A 26626-nucleotide genomic window follows, 5' to 3' on the forward strand; every position below is an offset into this window, starting at 1 on the left:
ATGTCTGTTATTCAGCAATGTATAAGCCTCACCAATTCATCTAATCTCACTAAGGCCAATGATATCCCAAACAATGTCTGATAATTCCTCAGAGTCCTGCTAAGCTAGCCTCACTCGAGAGGGTTCGGGTGTTAAAAATTACAAGGGTCAGTTTCCATTGGTGGCCTGTCCTGATCCCGAGATTTTTAGCACCCTCTGCTGCGTTACAGGCCTGGCCGCCTTGGTCAGGTGCTCCACAGCTGCTGGGGACTGAGGGCCATTGGGTAATTTAGTTAGCCATTTGGGAGGGGCTGGCCGAACACTGCACCAGGGAGGTCAATTCCTGATCTGGTGAGGGAGTGTCTTGTTGAAGCTTTATGGGCCTTCCTAATTTGGTTGTACCTGGATTAGCAAGCCCCACTCGCTCACGGCATATTTTGCCGGTGACAGGCGTCACTCCAAGCCTGCAAAAGTTGTGGAACTTATTGAAAAGTAAAAAGTAATCATCTGTAAACTTTCTGAATTTCAAGAAAAGCAGGGCTCTTCTGAAGAAAGATTACTTCAAATGAATAACAGGTTTTCTACGACAGAAAGATTGAAGGACTTCGATGCTGTCGATAGCAGACTTGCCAATGTTGAGGTCTGTCTTTATGAGAAGACAGGGAAATATATGCTGTCAGCCGGAAGGTTGATGAACTAGGAAACCGGTCCCGGCGAAATAACTTGATAATAGAGACTTTTAGCGTGTCCGCTATTCCGGCAAACTTGGGCGGATTACCGGATGGTCAGGGGCGTAAACGTGAGCGGCCGGAGCGGTGCAGCCGCCTAGTGTCGTAGAGCTCAATCAGACACAGAACTAAAATTGCAGTAACCTACTTTATTCTGCTTCGCTGCTGGTCCAAATTTTCAGCCAGTTTTCCATTTTTTAAAGATTTGTGTTCACGATTACGCCGCTGTCGAAAACTTACACCCCAGCTAAGAAGAATATAGTAATTGGCTCTGTGTTTAAGTGGTTGAGCTTTGCACCACCAGCTGGCGCCATCAATCTGGCCGCTCACGTTTACGCCCCCGGGCGAGAAACTGAACACAGAAGACGGGCGAGAAACTGAACACATTTTGATGAAAAAGATGAATGATGATGTGTTTAGTGTCATTTTGAAACTTAATAGAACTACAAATGAAAGAATACATTGTCTAGGTAAAAAGACTGAAGGTAGAGACCGTCCTATCATCTTAAAGGGACAGACAACCGCTCAGAACATGAATCGCGATAACGCCGCTAAAGGAATGATTCCCTATTGTAGTGGCTAAAACAACCATGTTTTTCTCATTAAACGTGTATTTATATTTTTAATTCATCACTAAAGTCGCGAAAAATGACTTTTGGCGCCCCACGCGGCAAGAACATGAAGCTGCATAACAGGCCCACCACGTGACTTTCTACTAGTGTACGCGGTTCCTGGTCTTTTTATTAGTATTGAAATGCAGTATAACTTTTATTATTATAGGTTTTTTCTTACTTACAATGTGCAGATAAGGCTTCGTTTGTAGTGAGTAGAAAAGTAGCGCAGCCTTCGCCTTCGTTTTCGGTGAGTTGGCTTGGCTCGTCTATCGAGAGAACAACGACGACGGGCCATGACGTAGGCGTGTACTTGGGGGAAAACGCGGTACAAATGTAAGAAATGTCTGCACAACAACGCGAACTTACTGCACCAGTTTTTTATTTTCAAAAGTGGTTGAAAAGGTCAAAATGTAGGTGGTAACCACAGTTACACTCATTGCTGTGAACGCAGAAAGATGGGCGGCTTTCACGATTCGCTAGGCGGGCTATCGACATCGCTCTCACTTCTCAGCGTTGCTGGAGGAGGGACTCTCACTTTTTTGGAGGCTGCTCAGATAAAAAATTCTGCTTACTAAATATCAACGTGCTTTTGGAAGTAACCGCTGCAGATGTAAACACTACCGAGGTTTAGCTTTGCATTGCGCCATAAAAAACTGGGTCCTTAAAAATCGGTTGTCAGTCCCTTTAAGGGTGGCTGAATTTAGAGATAAATCTAAAATTTTACGTCATTGTTCTATGCTTAAGGGAACGAATATAAGCGTCAGTGATGACTATCCCAAAAGAGTCGTCAAAATACGGAAAAGTCTATTAGGCTTCTTCACAGGAAGAAAGGTCAAACGGAGTCAAGGTTAAGCTTGTGCTCAAAATCAAAGTCAACGTTATTTATGCTTGGGATGAACACACGAAAGAGCGCTACGAGTGTCATGCGCTCCCACAGAATGACTCTGCCTGACTTTTGGAAAACGAAAGCTGAATGTGAATGTGAATGCAAGAACCATGCTAAATAAGGTCGGGGATATTGAAGCAATGATTCTAGAACATGAACCGGACATTACAATGATGACTGAGGCATGGCTTCATAAAGACATATTAGATAGCGAAGTAACAATTAAATCTTATGTAATGGTTATGAAAGACCGGGATAGTAGAGGTGGTGGGTTGCGTTAATGATTCGCGATAATATCGATTTTACTATACTCCATGTTCCAGTTGACATTGAGGCTGTATGGATTAGGGCAATTTTAATAACCTAGTAAATAATATTCTAATATTTAAACAACCAATTTTAAATAACTTAATAATTTAAATGTAAAAGAAATTGTAGGTGAATCGAGACCTCCGCGAGTTCAACCCAATGTCATTGATGAACAGATAGCAAATAACTTCAATACTTATTTTACTAGTGTAGGCGCGCGTTTAGAATCTCAGTTTGAAGAATCCGATTTACATATGTAGCTTTCATATTCCACTGAAAACATTTTGTAGCTTTTGATATTGAACCAGAATACATAATGACCATTGTTGCCAACATGTCGCTGAATGCCGATGGCATCACGATGTGCATGATAAAAAAAATTATTGACATACTCGGCCCTATATTGTGCTGCATTTTCAATCACTCACTGGAAAAATCAATATATCCTTCTTGCTTAAAGACCGCCAAAGTAGTGCCAATGTTTAAAGATGGAGATCACTCGAGTGCGTCCAGCTACAGACCAATTTCGATCCTTAGCGTTATTATTACTATTTTTGAAAAAAAAATACTACTTAGATACAAACTTTTTTGATAAATATAAAATAGTATGCAATCGGCAGCATGTTCCGTAAGCAACACTCAACGGCATCTGCTGTGCTAACATTAACACGGGAAATTGATTCAGGATTACATCCAATTCCCCATCCCTATACAGAGTAGCATGCCAGCGGTTATATACGCGCCGGCAAAATTCTCTGTTTTTCTAATAAAGAGCCCCCTCTCTCTCTCCTTTTGGTGGTCGTGGTGTTTCTCGACCTACAGAAAGCATTTGATACAGTATACATCACCGTATTCTTTTATTGAAACTTCAGCATTATGGTTTCCGTGGGAAAGTAGACCTTTTTTTCTTCTTACGTTAATGGTCGTCAACAGAAAGTAATGATAAACGACACATCGTCTTCTATGCAACCTCAATGCATAGGTGTACCTCAAGGTTCAGTTCTCGGCCGGATTCTTTCTTCTCTTTACGTAAATGACCTTCCGAATACTTTGCTGTCATCTGAGCCTTCATATATAGGCGCCCACTACGGAGGCGGGGGGGGGGGGGGGGAGAGGCTCCGGGGCCCGAGCCACCTCCGGCGATGCCAAACCCTACCCCCCCCCCCCCCCACCTAACCTGTCATTGCCAGAGTTTTGTCACCCACGTCATTTGAGGTTTTCTTTTACTTGCCTCGACCTTCTCACTTAAAATTGTATTGTGGCTAATAGCTTACTGCATCATTGTTGGCACTGACGTGCACGGATTTTAATTCATACTTTCGCTTTATTTCTGCAAATCCTGACAATAGGAGGACACGCGCATTAGAAGCACTAGCGGCAGCGCTGCCTCATCCGTATTTTCTCACTTCAACATTGTTATAAATTTCTACTGTAAACACCATGCGCACACACAATTTATTTAATTATATACACAGGACAAAGGTGAATATAGCTTTAAAGAGAAGGAGGTAGCCAATTAACGATTATTTATAAAGGTATGGAAAGTTTATGCCTAGCGAATGAATATGTTGCTGTATGTTCACCTCGCTTCAAAATGCTTTGCGTGGTTTTTTGACCCTCAAGTAAACCTGTAGACATGAGTGACCCCTTCGGCAGAGTCTTTTATCAACGGCGTGTGAAATTCACGTGAATGTTGTGTGTCTCAGCATCGCTTCTCTTTCTAGTAAGCAAAGCTAACGACTCATTAAAAAACTTCTAATAATTTGCAACATCTATCAGGGATGGAAACATCGTCACTTGCATGCAGAGGTCATAAGTATATATAGGGTATTCCAATGAATTATCATTCACCAAGATTTTTAAAAAAGCAATGCGTTACTCGAAGAAAACCTAGTGAATATTGTTTCCAATACCTTGGCGTAGCTGCAGTAAATTTTTCGTTACTAAGATTTAATCAGGTAATTGCAATTAATTACCTAACTCGAGACGTACTATCATAATTATCGAAGTGTGAATGAGGCATTTGTAGGCACAGCAAAGGGACATCTAATTGCGGTATTTTCAGCGATGCGCACTAATTTTTTCCGACTGATAAATAAACCCTGCGAAATATGGCGAATACGACGTGACTGCGCCCCCACCTGCATCATAAAGCAGCGCCCTCGAACAGGCTAATTCTGAGTTAGCCATTAGCCCGAACGAAATGAAGGAAATAACGAATTATCGCCCAAGCACTCCGTACAGATCGTTAACCGGCGAAGCTGAAACTTGCGGCCCGGGTGTTTATCACTCCGTTAATCCCGACGGTTCATTAAACGACGGCTTCGTAGGTTGTCGGATCCTCGGTACGCAGTTGCTGCTTGCGCTCGGCTGCACGAGCTGTTCTTGTGCCCGGGCTGCAGTATCGGGATGGCGCAGAAGAGCTCGTTCCCGGTTCTGCTCGCAGCACTGCTCATCGAAAGCTGCCTGCTCCTCAGGAGTACGTATGACGCGTGGCCTACGCATTTCGGAATTGGAGAGAAACTGCTGCACGCCCGCTTGGCTACTACGGAGAGAAACGTCACTACTGGCGCAGCCAATCGCGCGCCTCTCTTTTCCATTTTTTTGTGTATTCGCATGGGGTTTCGCGCCGGAGGAGTTTTCAGCATACAGGCAACAGACGTACGGACGAATTGGCTAGCCATATGTAGCTTCGCTGTAAAACATCGTGATCGAGCTAGTGCCTTATCTGCCGCGCCTCAGCCGAAATAACACGTCGCGTTTGGTGTTAGTTGGAAACAAGCTGTGATAGCTGTTGTCTTAGCGTAAAGTGCACGGATGGTTCTCTTTTTCTTTTTGCCACAAAACCTTTCACCACAAAAGCGAATTGACAACGCCAGTGCAATTGTTTAAAGGTGCGTTTAGTTTCGTACCAGTCGCCATGTCTTTCTCTAATGAGCAGAAGGTAAAAACGACCCTTGCCTTGGAGCTGCAAATGACAACACGAGGAAGGCCGCAAATATATATCAGTCATGGAAGTGTGGCGGTAGACCAAACACGTCGACTATCATCAGAAATAATGAAAACCTGAGACAAACTGGCAGCTTCAAGAAACAGCGGCGTAGGATTCCATCTTTGAGTCCTAGCCTACGCACGGACGTTCTAGCATTACGTGAGGGCCTTTCTGACCAAACGCACGGCAACGGTAGGATTGGGGGATCTGCGAAGTGACGTCTTTACCACCCCACGCAAAGGCACGCCGCAGGGCTCCGTGATCTCACCAATACTGTTCAACGTCGCCATGATCGGACTGGCTCGAAGACTCACCAAGATTGATGGCATCCAGCATGCAATATATGCTGACGACATCACGGTCTGGGTCAATAGAGGCTCCCTGGGACAGAAGCAAGAAAAATTGCTGGAAGCGGCCGAGTGCGTGGAAGAATACGTCAGAGAAAGGGGCCTGGCGTGCTCCACCGAAAAATCAGAAATCCTGAGAGTGGGAAGAAACCCCACCAAGGAAGAATAGTAAAACTAGAGGGACAAAACATACCTGAAAGGAACATGATACGCGTCCTAGGCATGTGGATTCAAGGAAGCAAGAAATGCAGCCACACAATCAGCTTACTAAAAGAAATCGACAGAACAAGTAAGCCGAATGATAACGAGGGTATCTCAGAGAAGAAGCGGAATGAGAGAAGAAGACACAATCAAGCTGGTCAGAAGCCTAGTGGTCAGCAGAGTCACGTACTCGCTCCCGTACCACAACATGACCAAGCACGAAAAAGAACAGACGGAAACGCTACTAAGGAAAGCGTATAAGACAGCGCTACATCTGCCTATTAACACGCCCAACGATAAACTGTTACAGATTGGCCTAAGCAACACCTTCGAAGAACTCGCGGAAGCGCAGCTCATTGCACAGATCGCCAGGCTCCAGCAGACTGCCACCGGCCGCAAGCTCCTAAAAAGAATAGGGCATAACACAGACGGAATAGAGGATCGGGCAGCTAGCATCCCAGACAGCGTTCGCCAGACACTGGAGGTTAGCCCCCTACCGAGAAACATGGACCCGAATCTCCACGCCGCCAGAAGGCAGGCACGAGCAGATTTCGTTAGAGTCACTGGAAAAAAATTCAGAGTACCGCATTCGTTTTCCCCGCGCCGCCGACGCGTTCATTCGCCCAACCGTACCACGTGACTTTGGGGTGCCATATACCTTCCAAGCGCCGGGCGGGCCGGCTGAGTGCGCAGGCAGCGCAGGTTCCCTACGTTTTCTTTTTTTTTTTTTTTTTGTTCTGATTGTCGCGCTTGCGTTGGACTGAAAGGAAATCATGCCTGGCTGCTGCGCCTTCGGATGCAGCAACCGAACCGAGTCTGGAAAGACGTTTTACTCGATTCCGACCGGGAAAAATGACCGGGAGAACTTCAAGCCTACAATAACACCCGCATGTGCGAGGTATAAGTACACCTTGTTTGTGCTTTTCGGCACTGTTTTAGCAGATATTTAAGCGAAGTGCACGCGGTGTTAGCGATGCTACGAAAATAGTTCATTGCAGTGATCGTTTGCGTCTTGCACGCTTGACGCGGGTACACGTGTACGCGTTTGTTGCTCAACACACGCGGTTATTCCGTGCTCGTGGCACGCGAAGGAACACATTAAGCGCGAGAATTCCGCGTCCTCACGTGCACCAGGTACTAGCATGATTTCTACGCGCACGTGAGCGCGCTCTCGCCTCGAGTCACTCGACACATATGGCCCTTGTTTTTCGCAGATCGTGACGATCGCAGTCAATAAAAACATGGTCGATACGAGGCCCATGATACTTCTTTTTTTTCCACTTATCCTTTTCTCAATTATACATACGCATTTCGAGCTTAAAACCAATGGCCAGGTGATATTCACAACACATGCTTCAAATTTTAAGCTTGTAAGCCGAGCACATGCAATGAACTGAAGTCAGCACACATATTATGTTTTATGTTGAAATGCTACGGTGCATACTCAAATAATGTTGTGCTTGATGCATAACAAGAAATACAATACAACAGAACACCCAGTAGCTTTAGTTTCACTCTATCACTATGCATGTTACATAAACCGCTCTAAAAGCACAAGAATTTTATACATCGCCTATGTAACTTAGAAAAAGTGTTGCGTCACCAGCGGGCGTTCCTGATTTTTTTTTTTAACATGCAGCAAATCTTGGCAGTACAGTCATGAATAAGTTGAGAAGAGTAGCCGCTCATGAACGCACTAGACAGCCGCGTTCATAAATCGCAATGTAGCAAACTCTCGCTCATTATTAGTGCACAGAAGTACATATACGTTGCTGTTCTCACGCAAATGGCTCATATTCGCCTTCCACAAGATTTGGTGCGCAAAATGGTCATCGAAGTTGGTTTTTACGCCTGCTGTGCACAGATCGTCTTACGACCACCGCCAAACACCGGTGCGCACACGGCAGTCGCAGTGTGTCGTGCGTATACGGCGGACGAAGTTGCCCGGCAGAATCGAGAACGCGCGGTATCCGTTTACAAACTAAATTAAATGTATCCGATTTAGCTTGTGGTGTTAGTTTCGTACTGCTTGGAAACTTCAATAGAAGCCGACGGCGGTCCACGATGTTCGTGCCTAAAAGCACAAGCTTGCCTCATTCCTGCTCGAAGTGACGAAATGTTTCCTTCATAGCTCGCTCCACGGAAGGAAAAAAAAACGGCCGTGGCTTAGCTTGGTTAAGCCTGGTGATTGCGAAGCAATAGTGTGTTATTCTCGGATCAGCTGGTAGTATGGCTGGTGGTAGTCTTGGGTTATGCTAGTGTTACGGCTTACAGTGAATCATCTAAGCACCAGCACGTCCAGGTGCATCTCGGACTTGAGCACGCCGTTGGCGAACGCCCGTATCGAGCTGAAGGACGAGAGGTCCAAGTAGCGCATGACGACGTTCTCGATGCTCGACACCCGCCGAACGTCGGCGGCTGCGAGGAGGCCGCTGCTGATGTCGCGACACGCGAGGATGACTCGGGTAAAGTCCCGACTCGGGCGCCGCGCCGCGCCCCTGGTGAGAGGAGCGGGAGTTAGGCCGCCGTCGGTGGCTACCGCCTCGCCTCGCGACGGCGTGAGATGGGGCCCCGTTTTTACACAGCTGGTGTGACGTCACTCTAGGTCACGTGGTGTGACGTCACGCAGCGAGGTCACGCTAAAGGTCAATGGTGCCTACCACCGCCTCGCCACAGAACGGGCTGAAGTGCGACCTAAAGTAGTATTGCTTCGCAATAAAAACAACGCGTGCGTAAGCTCCCGATAGCAGCGCTACGCTGCTGCCCACAATCGTAGCAGAGTTCCTGCAGTAAACACGATCGGCGTGCAAAACAACCACCGGCTGCATTACTTCGCACAAAATAACATTTTATTTTCGTTCTTAGCAACCATTATCTCTGGGCACAAAGTATTCGTACTTCAGTAAACACTCAACCGGATGTGTCACCGAACATCAAGCTCTTCCAGCACGGCGGCCTTCCCGCGAAGCGGTCGGCTTGGAAGGTATATGGCGGTGGCCGCTCAGTGTTGCCAGTCAAATCCCGACCTTTGCGGTACTCTGAAATTTTTTCCAGTGACTCTAGTTTTCGTGGAACGAAACCTAGCCGCACTAGAAAACACCGTATACACAGACGCGGCCGTATACCCATGGGACCGCAACACTAGAATGTTTAGAGTCGCGGCAGCAGTGGTAAACCACACGGGAGAACCAATTAGCTGCGCGACCCTGAGAAACTGCACGGTAACGGAGGGGGAGGAAGTCGCCGTAGCTCTAGCGGCGGCTGAAGGTTACCGCAGGAACAAATCTCTGATAATTCTAACGGACTCCAAAGCAATATGCAGGAACTACACACAAGGCAGAGTTAGTAAGGAAGCACTGAGAATCCTCCTCAAAACAGAGCCTCCTAACAAAAAGATAAAATATAGGATCTTCTGGATACCGGCACACACCGGGATAGAGGGCAACTCAAGGGTGGACCGCCTAGTTCGCGAACTCACGCACCGAGCAGGGCAGTCGGAAACTCTAGAGGCCCCCTTAACGGTGGAGCCGACGTATGCAGAAATACTTAACCACTACAGAGGAAGGAGACGTAAATACCCCCCACCCCACTCACACAACATGAGGCAGTAAGCAGGCGAAGACTGCAAGCAGAAACGTTCTTGAACCTGCACACATTACACAAAATGTTCCCTACCCAGTACAGGGATACATGTCCGTGGTGCGGAACAACCCCCACGTTATACCACATCACGTGGGAATGCAAGCGTAATTTCGCATTCCATAAAGTAAATAACCCAAGTGCGGAACAATGGGAAGGTCTGCTCACCAGCAGCGAGCTCGCAGCCCAACGGGCAATTGTGCAGCACGCCTGCGAGGCAGCAAGACTCAGCGGTGCCCTGGAATAGGGGCGCCGACCTTGTGAAGCGGCCAGGACTCAAAACATGAAGACACCGGCCCACCGCCAATCTCTCTGAGATATAGAGAAATAAAGCTTTTCCATTCCATTCCATCTAGCATTAATGGCCTCAAACCCTCACACTAGCGTGCGGGACGTGGCCGTCCAGGTACCAATTTCCAAGTCATCAGTTTGGAGGATTCTAAACGACGGCATTCCACTCGTACCACCTTATGGTGTACCAATGCTTGGCAGATAGGGATCTGTAGAATCGTCTAGATTTCTTGAATTGGGTCCTCACAAAATCCGATGAGTCACCGGACTTTTTGAGCAACATCATATGCACAGATGAAGCCAATTTTCACAGAAATGCCCAGGTGAATTTGCATAATGCACAGTATTGCAGTGACTACAATACACACTGGGTAAAGCACAATCGGAACCAGTACCAGTGGTCGTTCAGTGTGGAGTGCAGAATTTACGCCGGTGCTGTAATCAATCCAATCTGCTTCGATCACACACTGACTGGACAGCGTTACGTGGACGAGATCCTTGAAGGAGTAGTGGATGAGTTTCTCAGCGAAGTCCCACTGTCACGTCTTCCACTTCTGTGGTAACAGCAAGATGGAGCACCAGCATACAGCAGCAGCCGAGCACGAAATTGGCTGGATGCGACTTTTTAATGCGCAATAGATTGGAAGGCACGGGCTTGTAAATTGACCGGCTAGTTCACCTGACCTCTCTCCACTCGATATCTTTGGGGGTATGTGAAAGATAACGCTTACATGATCGAGACGGACGTCAGATTAGCTCAAGACAACTTGGATAACGGATGGCTGCCGTAGAATTCGAGCGTCGGTCATCAACAAAGCCACTGAGATGTGATAAAGCGGACTCAGTACTGCGTAGCTGCAGAAAGAGGCCTATCCGAACACGTCCTCTAGGCAGCAGCTGGTGTTCAACGGCGCTTACATATTCCTAGATAATAAGGGCACGCTGAAATCTGATGTATTTGTTTTTTTGTGCAGTCGTCCCAATTGCCAATTCGCCTCATTTAGCATTGGTTATTCACTTCCTTGAACGCATCGGTTATGCCTTTTCTCAACACGTGGGTCGCTTCCCGGTCTGTTTATTTCGTTTTTATTTTATGCCATGAGCCTTTCTTTGCAGTAAGTATACACTTTCATGAAAACTAAAACCGTGACTTTAATTTGGCTTTGGTCCGAAGCAAGTTCCTGGCGCGAAATATAACTGCACGCGAAACATGCTATGCCTATTACATTGCTTTTCGCGTTTCATGCGTGGTCAAAGTGGCGCTTCGGCCGCGTTATCAAGGGGATTTTGTTATCAATGTGATCAGTCAGCCTTCAGAGACGGATAATAAATGTGACGTAGGGAGGAAGGAATAGCTGCGAAGCCTGCTGTTGGTGCTCCTTCCGTACCATTGTCAAGGTGATGCACTCTCTCTTTGGGTTTGCGACAGGCAATGCAGCTGCTTTCAATCAGCTTAATTGAGAGCACTGCTTTATGATGCGGGTGGGAGCGCAGTCACGTGGTGTTTTTCATATTTTGTGGTTTGTTTGCCAGTCAGAAAAAAAAATTGCATGCAATTAGTACGTCGCTGAAGAAACAGCACTTAAATGTCATGGGGGTGCCTATACAAATGCCTCATTGACACTTTGATAATTAGGACAGTACTTCTCGAATTAGATAACTGAAACTGTCGAATGAAATTTCAGGAACGAAATAATTACTGGCGGCTACTCCACTGTACTGGAAACGACATGCACTAGGTTTTTTTTTCTTTTTTTCGAGCAACGCCACTTTTTTTTTTTTAGTCTTTGTGCATGATAGTTGGGGCACCCTGTGTAATTCACTCTGTAACCGAAATGAGGCGAAGCCGGATTCACTCGAAATCAGAATGAACAGCAGTCATGCACAGGAGCACTTATACTCGGACTCGCAGAAAAAAAAAAAAGAGAGAGGATGCAGTTTCGCAGGAAAGGCGAAGCAGTATTAGTGATAGCGAAGTCTACGACAATTACACGAAGATTAAACCACCGAAAGGCGCCAGATTCCTAGTGGTGGGAGAGGACTCGGGCTGTGAAATTGAGCTACCTCCTACTATGATGTCTTGGTTAATTCTCATATAAGGCCGTCACTTCAGTTAACAGTTCTTCGATGTCACACGAAGTTTCGTCAAGTGCAAGCTATATATATATATATATATATATATATATATATATATATATATATATATATATATATATAATTGCTACAGCGCTACTCTACTGAGAAATAATGCACGTCTCGTATGGGCTGTTCAAAAATTGTATTGCGGGCTCGAGGTTCGTCATCGAAACGGATCACTGTCCTCTCAAATAGTGGCAGACGTCTTCAAAGAATGGCCGTCTCCTGCGTTGCAGTCTCGCTTTGAAGCAAGTCTTTTGAGATACGCTATAAAAAGGCGAGTCTCAATGGCAATGCTGATGGCTTAAGTCGAAGCCCCTAGATCGAGAATCGGCCTCGCACGTTTAATTAAACTCGTGTTTTCTTCCCGACGTAGGATTGGAAATGTCTTTAGTTTACGCAGTTGGGTTGAGTCATGTCTTGTAAAGCGTATAACAAGTTCATGTGATTATTTAGTGCTGCTGTAAGTTCTGTCAAACCATCACTTTTGAGTTAAAAAATAAGCCTGGCGGAGCTCACCGAGAGTTCATCTCTTAGGCCAGCCACACGGGTATCGAAATCGCTCCCCTGCACAGAAGATACCTTCTGTGGAGGCCGACGAAGGCTTCATGTGTAGAGTGCTGGTTCTACCGTCTGACGCCAAGCCTGCTAACCAGCGCAGTCACGAAAACAGCTAAAGCAAACAATTATCTGGCGGTTGTAACTCACTACTTTTGAATGAACCGGTTAAAAACGATGAAGCTGCCCGCGTCACCAAATTCAGTCAAACAGAAAAGAAAAACATCACGTATGAGGGGCGTATTGTAACAAGTGAACTTTACGAGCGCGCCTGCGCCTTTCTGCACACTTCAAAAGCTGAATTGCATTGAAAGTGATAGCGGCATAGCGGAGTCAGCGCCCACTATTACGATGGGCACTGAAAAAAACGTACGTATTGCTAATACTAAAATGACTTTTCTTTACTCATAACGCATATATAAAATCGATTAGGAATTTTATTTCCGTTGAACGAATCTAACTCTGCCTCGCTCCAATTTAAAAAAAAAACGCCTTCTTTCCCACCCTGCAAACATAGTCGCGCTTCAATCCCTGTCCCCATAACCACCCTTGCTGTTGTCGGTGACAATTTGTTTTGAACTGCTTTTCGCCCGAAGCATCGCGACCTACTTGGATTGACCTTGACATCATTTTGACCTGAAGGTTCGGTCCCGTGCAAGGGCCGCACCTCGTCAAAATTTGGAAAGTGCGACCCTTCCACCAATATGATACACTGATTTACCTAAAGGTTGTCCTTCTGGCTTCGTGACTATAATTTCCGATGAAGTACTGTGCAATAAGCTATTAAAGAAACATCAAAATTTCACAACAGCGGGATTCGAACACAGGACCCGTAGCACAGAAGCGGAATATCAAAACCATTACACAAGGACGCATGCACTGACAAGACCCATAGAACAACATTGCGAATTTCTCAAGGAAGAGCAAGCACGTTCTCAGGCACGGTGCATTTGGATTTCACAGCATGCTGAACTGCTGCAATTAGTAGTGATCATGTGTGTTCGCCGTCTTCTGTACTCGGCAAAGTCTAGACCGATTCGAAATTTGGCAGAATGAAGGCAAATATACTAAATAGGAGTCTCAAGAACGTCTGAAGCCGCAAGCACGAAGATCAGACAAATCCATGTACTTCCCATCGTTCCCATGGTGGCTGAACTATCGTAGCACCAGAGCTCGCTCTAGCAATTATTGTAGAAAACTATGGTATTGGGACCCAGCCCACGCGACTTGCTATCAGTACCAGAACTAACTGGCTGAGGTCTCGCTGCCAGAACTCTGAAACAAGTGGGCTTCTTCCACTTTCAAAGTGAAATGACATCACAGTTTTTTGTTCTGCCGGAAGTGTTCACTCGTGACACAGATGGTCCAAAGCCCCATGAACCGCCAATGAGCCATGTTCTGAATGTATGGGCTTCTACCACATATATTTACTTGGCCATGTCAACCAACCAGCCTGACTCGATGCACTGCCTGAAGTATTTGTGCTCAACAGAAAGTAGGCACTGCACCAATTTTTGGCAAAGTATGGACAGACATTTTATTGTAGACCTGTCGCTCTGCTTTCTACAGCTGGAATAAACCAACAAAGTTCCTTTGCACCAAGAAAGAAAAAAAAGAAACAAGCCATATCACATAGCAAACACAAAGAGCAACACATTAGAAAGTACATGTACAATATACAAGATATTTTATTAAATAAGAAAAAAAAAGACATCCTTATATAACTATAAAAAACAACATACAAATGTACCAAAATGGCACAAATTGCTGCACAATTGCAACAACTGAATAAAAAATGAATCTGCTGCAAACAACTGCAGCACTTGCGTCAAGGCATGCACCCGCTGCCTTCACATGGTTGCCTTTTATGAGCACACAGGAACTCTCCACTTATAGCACTACGTGCAACTGAAATTCTTGGAGCATGTAATCTTTCCGATTCATGGACAAATTCAATTTGAACACAATTGAGTGAACTATGTGAATTTCTAAAGTCATGGAGTGGTCAACCCCACAGATACTGAGACAACACATGAAGGAAACAGCACAAGTTACTTGTTAACTTTCGCAAGAAAAAAAAAAAAAGACATTAACCACTCCAAACTTGCAAGTCCTTCTGCTTCACAGTAAAATACTCTTGCTATCTTTTTTTTGCATTTCTCCTCTTGTTGCTTGATGTTGTTGCAGCCAAGTTGCATAGAATTTCACTTCGTTTCACTTTTTTAACACAGCACATCTGCAAGTTCATTGGAGTTTCGTGGATGACATTTCCCTCGTTTTACGTCAGTTCCTCATTCCTTGGTATTCCTAAATTACTCTTACACTTGATATCTAGCCCTAGCCGTGGAACCTTGTTTTGACTGAGTGTCAGCATGGGCCTGCAACAATGAAACAGTAAAGAGCAATCAGTATTCCATACTAGTGAGTTAAACACATGGCACCAAGTGTTCAGAAAAATCTTGTCAAGTTAGCAAGATTTATAGCCCTTATTTAAAGCATGCTCCTGTAGAGTTTCGACTCATTTGCAGCACAAAGACAGAACAGAGTGGGTCAGAAGCATGCAAAACAGTAACAGTTTCTAAATAGTATTGATTTCATACCACTTCAGGAGCTCCTCGAAAAAAATTTGACATAAGACGCATTTTGAAGCCAGAAAGTGTGGACACAAATTGCCAAAACATCTCGCAAGCTCCTCGCAGCCATCTTTTTTAATGCCACCTCAGCCAATATATGGCGCCCTTCTTGAAAGCAAGGTAAACAATGAAGGCTGATAAAAGCGCATGATCTGAATGCCTCGAAACTATTCGCTATGGCGTACTTGGCTTTAGAAAAAGTGCCCACAAACGTGGACACTGGTAGTGAACAGGAAGACTTGCCAGCCACCTTTTATTTAAACAGCTGCCTCAGCCGAAATATGGCACCTTCCTTTGGAAACTGAGTAAACCACGGCCCAGGCTGAGAAAGGCGTGCAATTTTAATGCTTTGCGGCATTTTGCCCAGGAGTACTTGGCTTTACAAAAAGTGTCCACAAATGTAGACACAGGTAGCGAAGAGATTAAATTTGAATGGAGCATTATTAAGAGAAGGATTTCACTGACTTCACTAAGTAGCTTCTCACAAGCAGCCACTTCCCTCCCCTCTTTATGTGTAGGTGCATGATCCATTCACAGACCATTTACTCACACCTCATGCACAAAAATGCTTGTCTATGCATTATGAGTTCCCCATCAGAAGTAATGGCCTTCAAGAGCAAAGATAGCACACCGAACCATATGTGCCAGGGACCATACGTAGGCACCTCAGCGGTGCTACTCTGGTTAGCGTTTCACTCACACACTGGTGGATCTGAAGGAGATACCCTGTGCCCCTCTCATTCTACATGCCAGAACTTAAGCACCGACACCATTGAGCATACAGCGATACCCCTCCTTTCCATTCTCCATGTGCTTAAAGAGAGCCCTTATAATGAGCATGTACGTCCTTCCACATTAGACTGCTTCGTAATCAGCTATTGATAGAGCTTCAAAAGACAGAAGTTGGATGTGGATACTACCCGTCTGTCAAGCTGTTGCAGGACAAAGCCAGTCTGCACTGCACAGCCAGACAGGAGTAGGTATGCGCGTGTGCACACTCTAGCCCTGTTGTGCACAAAGCAAATGCTGGAGCTCCATGTAGTTGATCTGCTATGTAGCATAGATGTCACTGCCACCGCCGCCGCACATCCCCTGGCTTTAACGAGCTTAGGGTGCCTGGATGTTCTCACCGGCTGGCGTGGAGGCCATCGAGGCACTTAACAGGTCGAGTGCACTGTGGCTCACTGAGAACCGCATTTGGCGCGTCACAGGTGCCAAAGATCAGAAATAGTGGCGTCTACGTGAACCTTCAAAATCTTATTTGATGTGCGCGTTGTGCTGACTTTCAGTAGGCAGAGCGTTGTGGGCCCACCCATCTTCGCCGTAGCCTTCACAGTGCAAGTCATTTAAGAAGGAGCGTAAGTACCACTCTACGTTTCATTGCCAACTCCACTACTGCTGAATGGATTGAACTTTTTGTGGCAAAGTATTTCAGAAATAGTCTAACTTCAAATGCATCTCTCAACTTCGATAGAAAGTGGTTCAGGACCCCTTTAACCCTTTCGCTGTCATAGACGTACCGGTACGTCATCGCGCTTCCCCCCCACAGTGTCACTGACGTACCGGTACGTTCTCTATCGCGCGTTGAAAATTTCGCACCCGAGCGCAAAGCTGGCGCTCCCGGACTTGGCCACGACATCTGTTGACTCTTCCTACAAGTTCGTATTTTCGCCCCGACCTGTGTTAGTACATGTATTGCAGAGTACGGTGCGACTGCCACGCCCCCCTCTCTTTTTGCTGAGTGGCGCGGTGGCTCCACGTTCGCTGGATCATGCGTCGCGCGCGTGTGGTTATGGGTTCAAGGGTTGTTCTGCCATCTCCGCCGGTTTGAAGGTTTTTATTTTTCTTCTGTTGGTGCGTCTGCTACGGCGCGTCAAGTTCAGGCGCAAACGTCGCCGTTGCCTCTCCGAAAAGAGTGACTCGATTGCTGCTTTCGCTCTCTCGCCGCACCCTCGCTTCCGACTTGAAACAGTAAACGTAAAGCCCTTCGAACTTTGTTTTAGCCTTTTTCCATCTCCCTCTTCTTGATCACACAACGTCCCATTTATCTACGTTGCGCGGGCGACTGAAAGCACATCCTCCCTGCGCGCGGTTACTTTCGGATAGCTGAGCGGCGCGAGACCTTCGTCTGTTCATTGGAGCGGTGGCTCTTACGATTCAGAATAAGAGCCGAGCTCGGATTTGGACTCTGACAGCGTCTAACGCGAAGAGATGAGTTCCGCATCGTCAGATTCGGATGTTGAACGGATGTATAGTCAGGCTGATGATGATGATGATGTTTACTAATAACAGCTGCAGAACATTGAAATGTGCATATTGCATTGACTATGTTATTTGTATACCAATCATAATCAAAAATAAATTGCTGTGTTCATTCCCTGTTATGCTCGTTCCCCGAAACCAAGCCGACACTGGGGGTGCGTCACGGCCAGAAAGGTCCGACAGCGAAAGGGTTAAATACAATATCATCAATGGAGAAGCTATAGAGCCTATTGAGAAATGCAGTCACCGACCAATAAATCGGACACCAATAATCGAGACATACTCAGTAATTTGGACAGCTTCAAGGCACCGGCAATGGCTCCATCATAGTTTCATACAGTATACAAGAGGGAACTCTGGCGCTGCAGTCTTTGACCCACCATGGGAATGATGGCAAGTACATGGATTTGTCTGATCTTAGTGCTAGTGGATTTAGACGTTATTGCGGCTTTGAAATTTATGACAATGACGGCATATAAAGCGTAATAAACAGAGCAATCTGTACTCTTCGTTCAGAAGATGCTGCAAACATACACAATCGCTAATTGCAATGATTGAGCTTGTAGAGGTGGCCAAACCGAAACGCGTCAAGCATCTCAAGGCACTGGCATGCCCACAATTCATAAAGGCGTTTGACATTGCTTGTTGGTGCATGCGTCTGTGGCATAATGGTTTCGATATCAGGCTTCTGTGCTAGAGGTCCTGTGTTTGAATCCTGCTGTTGGTCAATATTAATAATATGTATTGCATTATTTATTAAGCAGTACATTGTTGAAAATGACGAGTTTACAAAGTCACGAAGCCATTTGAAGCCAGAAGTACTAAGTTTAAGCAAATCCATGCACTTCCCTATTTCCATGCAGGGCCAACTGCTCCCATTTCAGCTCTCGCAGACACTAGCACCAGAGTTCCCTCTAGTAATCATTGTATGAAACTCCAAGCCCCATAGACCTAATGTGCAAAGACCGATATTTTGGACAGCTGTCAGCTCTACATTAGATTATCCAGACTCCGTCCATGGCTGTAGCGTATGCAGATTGCCACCATTATCTCCTCTGGCAACCTTAATGAGACATGAAGCATGGCCTCAGAAATATGAGACAGTAAGTGTGGCCTTAGAGATTACACTATAGATGGTAATCCTTAAGGCATTGCATTGGTCACAGCACTGAGCCTCAGATTTAACTGCAAATGCCAATCTAAGAGGCTTCACCTGAATTGTGAGGTCGCACTAACATCGCAATCATCACATCCATTCCGGCACGGGTGCGTGGCCCGCTCTAGTTTGCTGAACTTTCCTCCCCAGCACCGTTCAGCCATTCTGTGCTTGTTTGTTAAGCATGCGTTTTAGACAGCGCTCTGCTAGTTCCAAGAAGTCTGTCTCATGAAGTTATTGACAGTCCGTGTCAAATGGCACCGTGCAGTCCGAATGAGCCCGACTATGCAAAAGAAGAGCCTGAACTGCTGCCTACAACAATGAGCTCGAATACGGACATCATTGATGACCTGCTCGGCTGCGGTGTGCTGATTCATGTCACCGTTACATTTGAAGACTTTGCAGACGTTGAAAGTGCAGTGTCGTCGTGTGCCAAACTGAACGATGATGAAACAACTGAGCAAGTTCTCCCACCGTCAGTCTTCAACTCTGATGATGATGTGCCGTGTGCAACAGAGCCTTCACACACAGACCTGACTGAAGCCCTTGCAGTCCTTGCATCGGCGTACAGAGACAACAAGAAACTGGCAGAAATGCAGGTGGACTTACCGTATTTACTCGCATAATGATCGCACTTTCTTGTAAAAAAAATTGACGCAAATTCAGGGGTGCGATCATTACGCGGATTAAATTTGCCGCGAAATGAAAAGAACTTTTTTTTCATCCCGCGTATGCTGCGGGATGACAACAGGTCAAGAAAAAGGTGGCTGCCGCTGTATGTAGTGCGGGACATCAAAACAAAAATGGCGGCCGGCAGAGCAAGCCGAACACAATTTTTTTATCTTCCCGCGAGTACATTACGTGCATTGAAACAGTTTCTTCCGTATTGGTAATTAATAATATCGTTAATATCAGCAAGTTTGTGGCAATAACGTAGCCATGTCCACTTTGAGGGGACAGAAACAGATGGGCGTGCTTAGCTGCCAGTGACATAGAAACACATGGCTGGCATGCTGCGGAAACTGCGGCATCTGTCTTCACTACTATCCTAATACGGCATGTTTCCGCTAAGGGTGCGCGAATATCTTAGCTGTGTTACAAGCGTTGGTGTATGAATAGGGTACACTTTTAACGTATCAGTGTAAACGTGGCTACTATCGTTGCCACTCGCGATTTGTTGCGTGCCCACGAGTGCAGATGAGAAGAATCTAAAGGCACCTTTTTTGTTGTTGACCACAACTGTTATAAAGCCTACACATGAGTGCAGATGAGAAGAATCGTAAGGCACCTTTTTTGTTGTTGACCACAACCATTATAAAGCCTACAAATAATAAAGGCAAATTTGGTTGTACCTCTTTTTGTCATGGAAGTGCAGAAAGTGATGAAAGTAATGCAGTGGGGCATCTACTTAAGAATGTTTGGTGTGTGAAGACCGCTTGGTTTGTCTTGAGTCATTCGCGTAGCATTAGACAGATGGTAAGCGTGATCATTATTAGCTGAACTTCGCACACATCACTGTGGCAAGTTCGGGGTGCGATCATTACACAGGAAATAAAAAAATCAAATTTTGACGACAAAATTCAGGGGTGCCATCATTATGCGAGTAAATACGGTAGTTGCACATGAGCAGAAGTGCATGCAGCAATGAATCACCTCTTCCTTGCACAGGGGCCTTAAAACGTAAGTAATTTAAATTTTGGGGGGGATATATTCATTTTTTGGACATTCAATGGTTCAGTCTTGTTTACGTTCCCCGTGGAGTCCGAAGTATCGGTCATCGACTGTATCCCAATATTTTTCACGAGAACAGACGCTGTGGGCTTTTTTTTTTTTTAATGTACCATGTAACTACGTACTTGCACGCAGTGACATTCGGGCCCTCTAACATACCACCAATGAATAATCGATGCTGCATGAAGACCAAAGGCTCAACCATATGTGCAAGCACAAATGAAAGGGTTTGCCAATTAATATTGTCAAGAAATACTAAACATGCTAAATCAGCAAAGCCAATGGAACACACCTGGTATGGAACAATGTTTCGGGGGTGCATGTTTAACCTCTCCTTCAATGTCTTCCTGCAAATAGAAAAAGAGCACAAGAAAAGGTAGATTGAATTCACTGAACACTTGCAGTCACTACAAATTATATTGTCACGTAGTAGTGATGGTGAAAACCCTCACTGTTCCCAAGCCGGTGCCCCTTGCTACTGAGAGGTTGGCTTTCCTGCAAAGCTTAGACATCCAGTGGCTAATGCGTTTTACAGGTGAAATTTTGCCAGCAACATGAAATTATTGCTAAAGTCAGCATAAAGTCAGATACTTTCTTAGATTCTATAGGAATAAACACCAAGAACCATATTTGCTTCTGGACAGCCAGCAATATATTCTATTTGTTTCGAATACCTAGTTTTCGAATCAAATATGATTAAGAATTTAATATTCAATAATGTTCAAAATTTGAATATTCGCACACCTTTGAAAATACCCTATCAATTGAATGAGCTTTCGTAATTGACAAAAAAGTGGCACTTTGTCGCCACCATCCTATCGACTCGTTCGGTCGCAATTTTGCAACGACAAAGGCAATAATGCGGGCTCTGACGGCAGGCTCTTGCTCTTGCCCGCGCTGACATTACCCGCCAGGTTGCCCATGATTGTTTATTTGGCTTCAAAGGTTCACCAAAAATGTCTTTATGACTGCCGACACCGGGAGGTGAACTTCCCTCAGATCGCTCGTCCTGCTACAGTTGCAGTCACGTCGGCCTATAAGAAAAACTCTTGCATTATGTAGGCCATTACCGTGTTGTACGCAAAATCACTAATGTGACCCATCAGATCACTTCGCTGAACCCCAAGTGAGCATCTGCAACAACCATGAGTGACATAGTCCATGTCTCGTGCCTTAAACCCTACCACTCTCGACCCAAGTCCTAACTGCACCGAGAAAGTGCTTTTGCCGGCGGCGGTTAATGTCACGGGCAGTGATCCTGTGGTCAGTGCTGGAACGATGACTGTGCAGCTCTAGTGTGCACGCGCTAGCCCTACCATTGCTGCAGCATTGCAAGTCTTGCCTTGTAAAAATATTCTTGTACAGTGGAACCCCGTTCATACGTTTTTCACCGAACCAAGGAAAAAAAACGTAACAGCCGGGAAAACGCAACAGTGAGGAAAGCTCCGAAAATGAATGAAGAAAGCGCAGCTTCAACTATAGACAATTTATTTCCACAGAGTGCGCTTAGAAATTTAAAAAAGTCTAGAATGGTGGCTTGCCGTTTCTTTCGCTCGCTAGAAATCACCACACGTTTCTCAATAGCCTGGAAGGCTGCATTGCTGTCAGTGTCGCTGTGAGGTGCGACGTACCTGCGGAGGAGGTCCAGAGCCGCGACGGCTTCTCCAAAGCTAGGATTTGGCAACTCCCCGGCATCATGCAGCTCATGCTCCTCGTCGTCACCGCGCCACGGCAATAGACGAATGAATATCCTCGGGAAATTTTGTCATCTTTGGCGTAATCATGCTAACGTGCTAACGATTGTTTAGTATTGCTGCGGAGCGCGCGCGTCCGAGCGGCCCAGTTGCGCGCAGCGCGGCGTGGTTTCGCGAGAAATGTAAACAAGAGAGAGCTGGCCCGATAGGCGGAGCAACGCCAACTTCCGGCTTCCCTTTAGCTATAGCTTCACGACGAGTGATGTCAGGGCCTCTCCTGAGTTTCCTTCCTCCGCGAGTCGACCCGTTCAACAAACCATGCGGTGACCGTAATCACAGTGATGATAGTGAGAGCATTTTTCACGAATGGCCACCTAGTGGCGGCTTCTCGAACTGGCGTGCGGCTTCTTGCAGGCAGTTCCATAGCCAAGCCCGGTCAAAACTCGTCAAAAGCCAAAACGGCAGTTGGAGCGCGTTGCCTACTTTAGGCCAGGCGGGTTCGAGTTGCGACGCATCATGCGGGAACGTTTTCACAGCTACTACGTTACAGCAGGGTTCCTTATACATTGGATCCTATAGAAGCTATGCCGGGACCGGATGAAAACGACGTAGCAGCCGGGAAAACGCAGCAGTGAGGAACGTAACAGCGGGGTTCTACTGTATATAGATCTTCCCCCGTAACAATATAAACAATGAATGCTTCAGAACATAAATACGTACGGTACCAGCCGGTACCTTTGGCAAGGATCAAATTAACCAAAAGGCAGTTTCGTCCGAAAGGCGAAGCATCGATTGCAATGGCAAATTATTAGACAGCTGTACGAACTAAAGAGTAGTTTTATTGGCTGTATAAACTGCGAAACACTCGTATACTAAATTAACAAGCATGGTGTTACATGCACACAGGCAAACAAACATCTGACTTGATCGTGGAAACTCGCTCGGTGGAGCAATGAAAAGTGGCACCAGCAGTGAGCAAATTCAGCTTTGTGTTGCCTCTCGGTTCAATGTTCAAGTTCAAGCTATCAGCCCTTGGCGCACCTAGACTTTGTCGCAGATTGCAAGATAGGACCCACGCAGCTACACCGTACACAGCTGCTGCCTGAATAAGCCGGTCGCATTAAGAGGAAGCTTTAGCTCGGGCCCAACTCCGACGCGGCCTATTCAAATACATGTAAAAACGCAAAAACGTTTTTATGAGATAACCCCTGGACCGATTTCGATGAAATTTGTTGCATGTGAAAGAGAAAGTTAAATTCTAGTGACTGTTGGAAGCGGAATTTCGATTTAGGGCTTGAATTTTCTTAAAACGATTTTCAAATATTTGATCGTTCGAAAAAAATAGAAGCACGAAGTTTATAAATTCATAGCTCTGCATCAAGAACTGATAGAACTGATATCGCGGTTCTGTAAACGGCATCCATTAGATCATTCAAAGCGGACAAATTCAATATGTCATTTTACATCTTACGTGAATTTCTTGCGTTGGGGACAACGGTTCTGCAAAAGTAGTATTTCCCTATGATTATTAAATTTTTTTATATTCATGTGTAACATATCAATTTTGTCCGCTTTAGATGTACTATTAGATGCAATTCCTAGAATTGTATTATCATTTTTAGAGGTTTAGTTAGAGTTGTAAACTTGATAGTTTCGTTTTCTGTAAATTTTCAATTTTTGCAAATTTTTAATAAAAAATTGACGACCTAACTCAAAAATTCAAAACCAACAGTCACTAGATTTTAAGTTTTTCTTTTAAATCCAGCAAACCCCGTCAAATTTCGTGCAGTGGTTGCCGAGAAAAACGAATTCTCCTTTTACATGTATTTAGATAGGAGCACCCGAGCTAAAGCTTCCTCTTAACAAGTCTATTAACAAGTCTACAATAGGCACAATATAGCTGCAGGGACATTTCATCCCATAGGCAAAACAGGTGGCTGCCTAGGGTGCCCGCTTAGGGAAGGCTGCAGCAAACGATCGCTCCTTAGCCTGCTTGCTTCAGCATGTCGCACAAGTGGGCAACAACCACCAATGTATTTCATTGGATGCAAATTGAATAATGTTTATTCAATCCATTATTAAGGCTTCACGTAACAAAACTGATACCAAGAAACCTACAAGCTAACTTTTTCATTGGAACTGCTAATGCCTTAAAAAGTAGAGCTTTAAATGATACACCTAAATTTAGTGCCATAGTGGAGAGGGATGCAATAATCTGATTGCCTCGAACTGCAAAATACCCTGAAATGCTGCTGTGTAGCTCTGCTTACCTTTGGCGTCAACAAATTTTTGAAGGGAGATACTAATGCAATATTCCAAATAAGCTCAATGTTTTACCAACGAACGCAACCTTTTACAATTACTTAATGGTGCAGCTTTGAAAAACAAATGCACGAAAAAGAACTTTATGGGTACATCACTCATGCACAGGATTCCCATCACACAACATTATGCGCAGCACGTTGCCCAAGGATGGTGACCCTTTTTAACATTGTATCAATGCAGTGCAGAGGCACACTGCTTAGCATATTGGACTCCTCTTTGGTTGTTTCAGCATTCGTCAACACCGGTAAAATGTGCATCCTGGCACCCTGCAGAGCTTGTCCTGTAGCACTGTGCATGCGTGCTATAAATGTTCGTGCAGTGAGCTTTTGTAGTTCCTGCACCACCTGAAACGGTTGTCTTTTACATGAAAACTGCAATTTCTTTCTCACGAAATTTGACACACAGCACAACATCCAAGCCCGTGTCCAAGGACAACGTCTTGTAACAAACGTTTATGGTGAACTGAATTCCAGCTGTTTAAGCTCCGCAGTTATGTGCCAGCAATGGGTCTCTTCGATTATACGTCCCAGACAGTCCCCGAGGCAGTGCTTTCAACCGATTAGTCTGGCGTACGCAGGGGCAAAAAATCAGAGGCCCATTGATGAATGGAGAAACAAATTAGACTAAAATAAAGGCTTCCCAAGCTCGATGCAGGTGTCTTGATGCATGCAACTGCTGTTCAAAGGGCCGACAGTTGATGGACAAATGTTTCCTCAGTAGCCGACAGGCTCCTTAGGCCTGCACATCCAGTAATTTCGACAACTATTAAAGGGACACTAAAGGGTAATATTAAGTCAACGTGGTGTGTTGAAATACAGTCCCAGAAACCTCAAAACGCTTGTTTCGTGCGAAGCAGAGACTTATTTAAAGAGAAAATGCGTTCTGAAGCGTCCGCGTACCTCTAGTGCAGTTCAAATCGCCCGCCCTCCGATCGAGGAGTGGTGACGTCATTGTCTCATAGTGACGTTGCGCCGTCGGTAGGTAAAACGGCGCCCGCAGATGGCACTATGGCTTTTCTGTGCAAAACGCCAACACGCGGCCAGAAACAGAGCTAAGACAGAGCCGACAGCAGCGCCAAAGCGGAACTATGGAGGGGTTCTTTATTTTACGACGCCAACTTTGATGCTCGTTGCAATGGACAACCTTGGACAACGACACATTGGCTCGCAATGCTGGGCTCGACGTCAGCGATTTGAGCACTGATGAACGTGACCTGCTGCTGAGGGCTCGCGCTGCTGGCGTCATTGCGTACTAAGACGGCAACTGTATGTCATGGCTGTACATATTCGCAAATTTGTAGCTTTTCCTTCGTGAAAAGCTATTGCCGCACTCGACTTGCAGTTGTTCTTGCGCTTCGGAGAATGCAGGCAAGACCAACGGAACAGCGCTACGGGAAAGCATTGCTTTTAAAGGCACTCCACACGACTTCAGTAAGTCGGCGTTGAACTCATAATCCTCTGGACCAAAGTGCAGCAAGCACACCATGCCATTTTTCGGCTCTTTGCCAACGCGCTGTGGCAGAGGTACGGCACTTAACCACTTCGAACGCAGAGGTTCACTCGTTGGCACACAGTGATAAGCAACGTTGGATTCGCCACTGCAACTGCTCTTGGCCAAGTTTCGCGTATCGTTCGCGCATCCCACGACATCACATGTACGTGGCATTCTCGCTGCTTGTTCCAAATGCAAGCTTCGCGAGCCAGCAGAACCAGCGCAGCACGACGCGATAACGAAACAACCGAAACTCCAAAGCACGCGCGGCGCAGTCAAGCGAAAACGAAACTTTTCGACCACCCATACTACTGAAGGGTAACGTCACAATGTTATTTTTCTTAGAATGGAACAGAAGTAGACAAGTAGCATTTTCTTCCGTCTTATAAGCTAATGAAACCTTTTTAATACGAGTAGTTGAGGACTAGTGACAAATTATGATGAGGAGTGCCTTCGTCATCGGGCTAGTACTGGAACGTCGCTGGGGGGTCTCAAATTGTGTCATGCATTTACCTCAATTTCTCGTTTACTAAAGCTCTGTTCAAGATTATATTGGCACCTTAGACGTTCTAGAGCATTGCTTTATCACTTTCACTGGACTTCATAGTAACCTTTAGTGTCCCTTTTAAGGGGAGACGCTCCTCAGAAACCATT

The 26626-nt window shown here is 45.6% G+C and overlaps 1 protein-coding gene across 2 annotated transcripts in view; it reads right to left on the reverse strand.

Moving 5' to 3' along the window:
• Positions 1 to 14350: 14350 nt before the first annotated feature.
• The window catches only part of eIF4E1 (eukaryotic translation initiation factor 4E1), a 63751-nt gene continuing 51475 nt past the window's right edge, over positions 14351 to 26626 (reverse strand). For both annotated transcript variants that reach the window (XM_050195772.3, XM_050195771.2), the window contains exons 5-6: positions 20755 to 20809; positions 14351 to 15058 (exon numbers count right to left, since the gene is read on the reverse strand). In XM_050195772.3, coding sequence (XP_050051729.1) covers positions 14999 to 15058; positions 20755 to 20809 — 115 coding nt within the window. In that variant the 3' untranslated portion in view covers positions 14351 to 14998. The remainder of the gene's footprint in view (positions 15059 to 20754; positions 20810 to 26626) is intronic.

The sequence above is a fragment of the Dermacentor andersoni genome, chromosome 1, assembly GCF_023375885.2.
Source record: "Dermacentor andersoni chromosome 1, qqDerAnde1_hic_scaffold, whole genome shotgun sequence".
In the NCBI taxonomy this organism is placed as follows: domain Eukaryota; kingdom Metazoa; phylum Arthropoda; class Arachnida; order Ixodida; family Ixodidae; genus Dermacentor; species Dermacentor andersoni.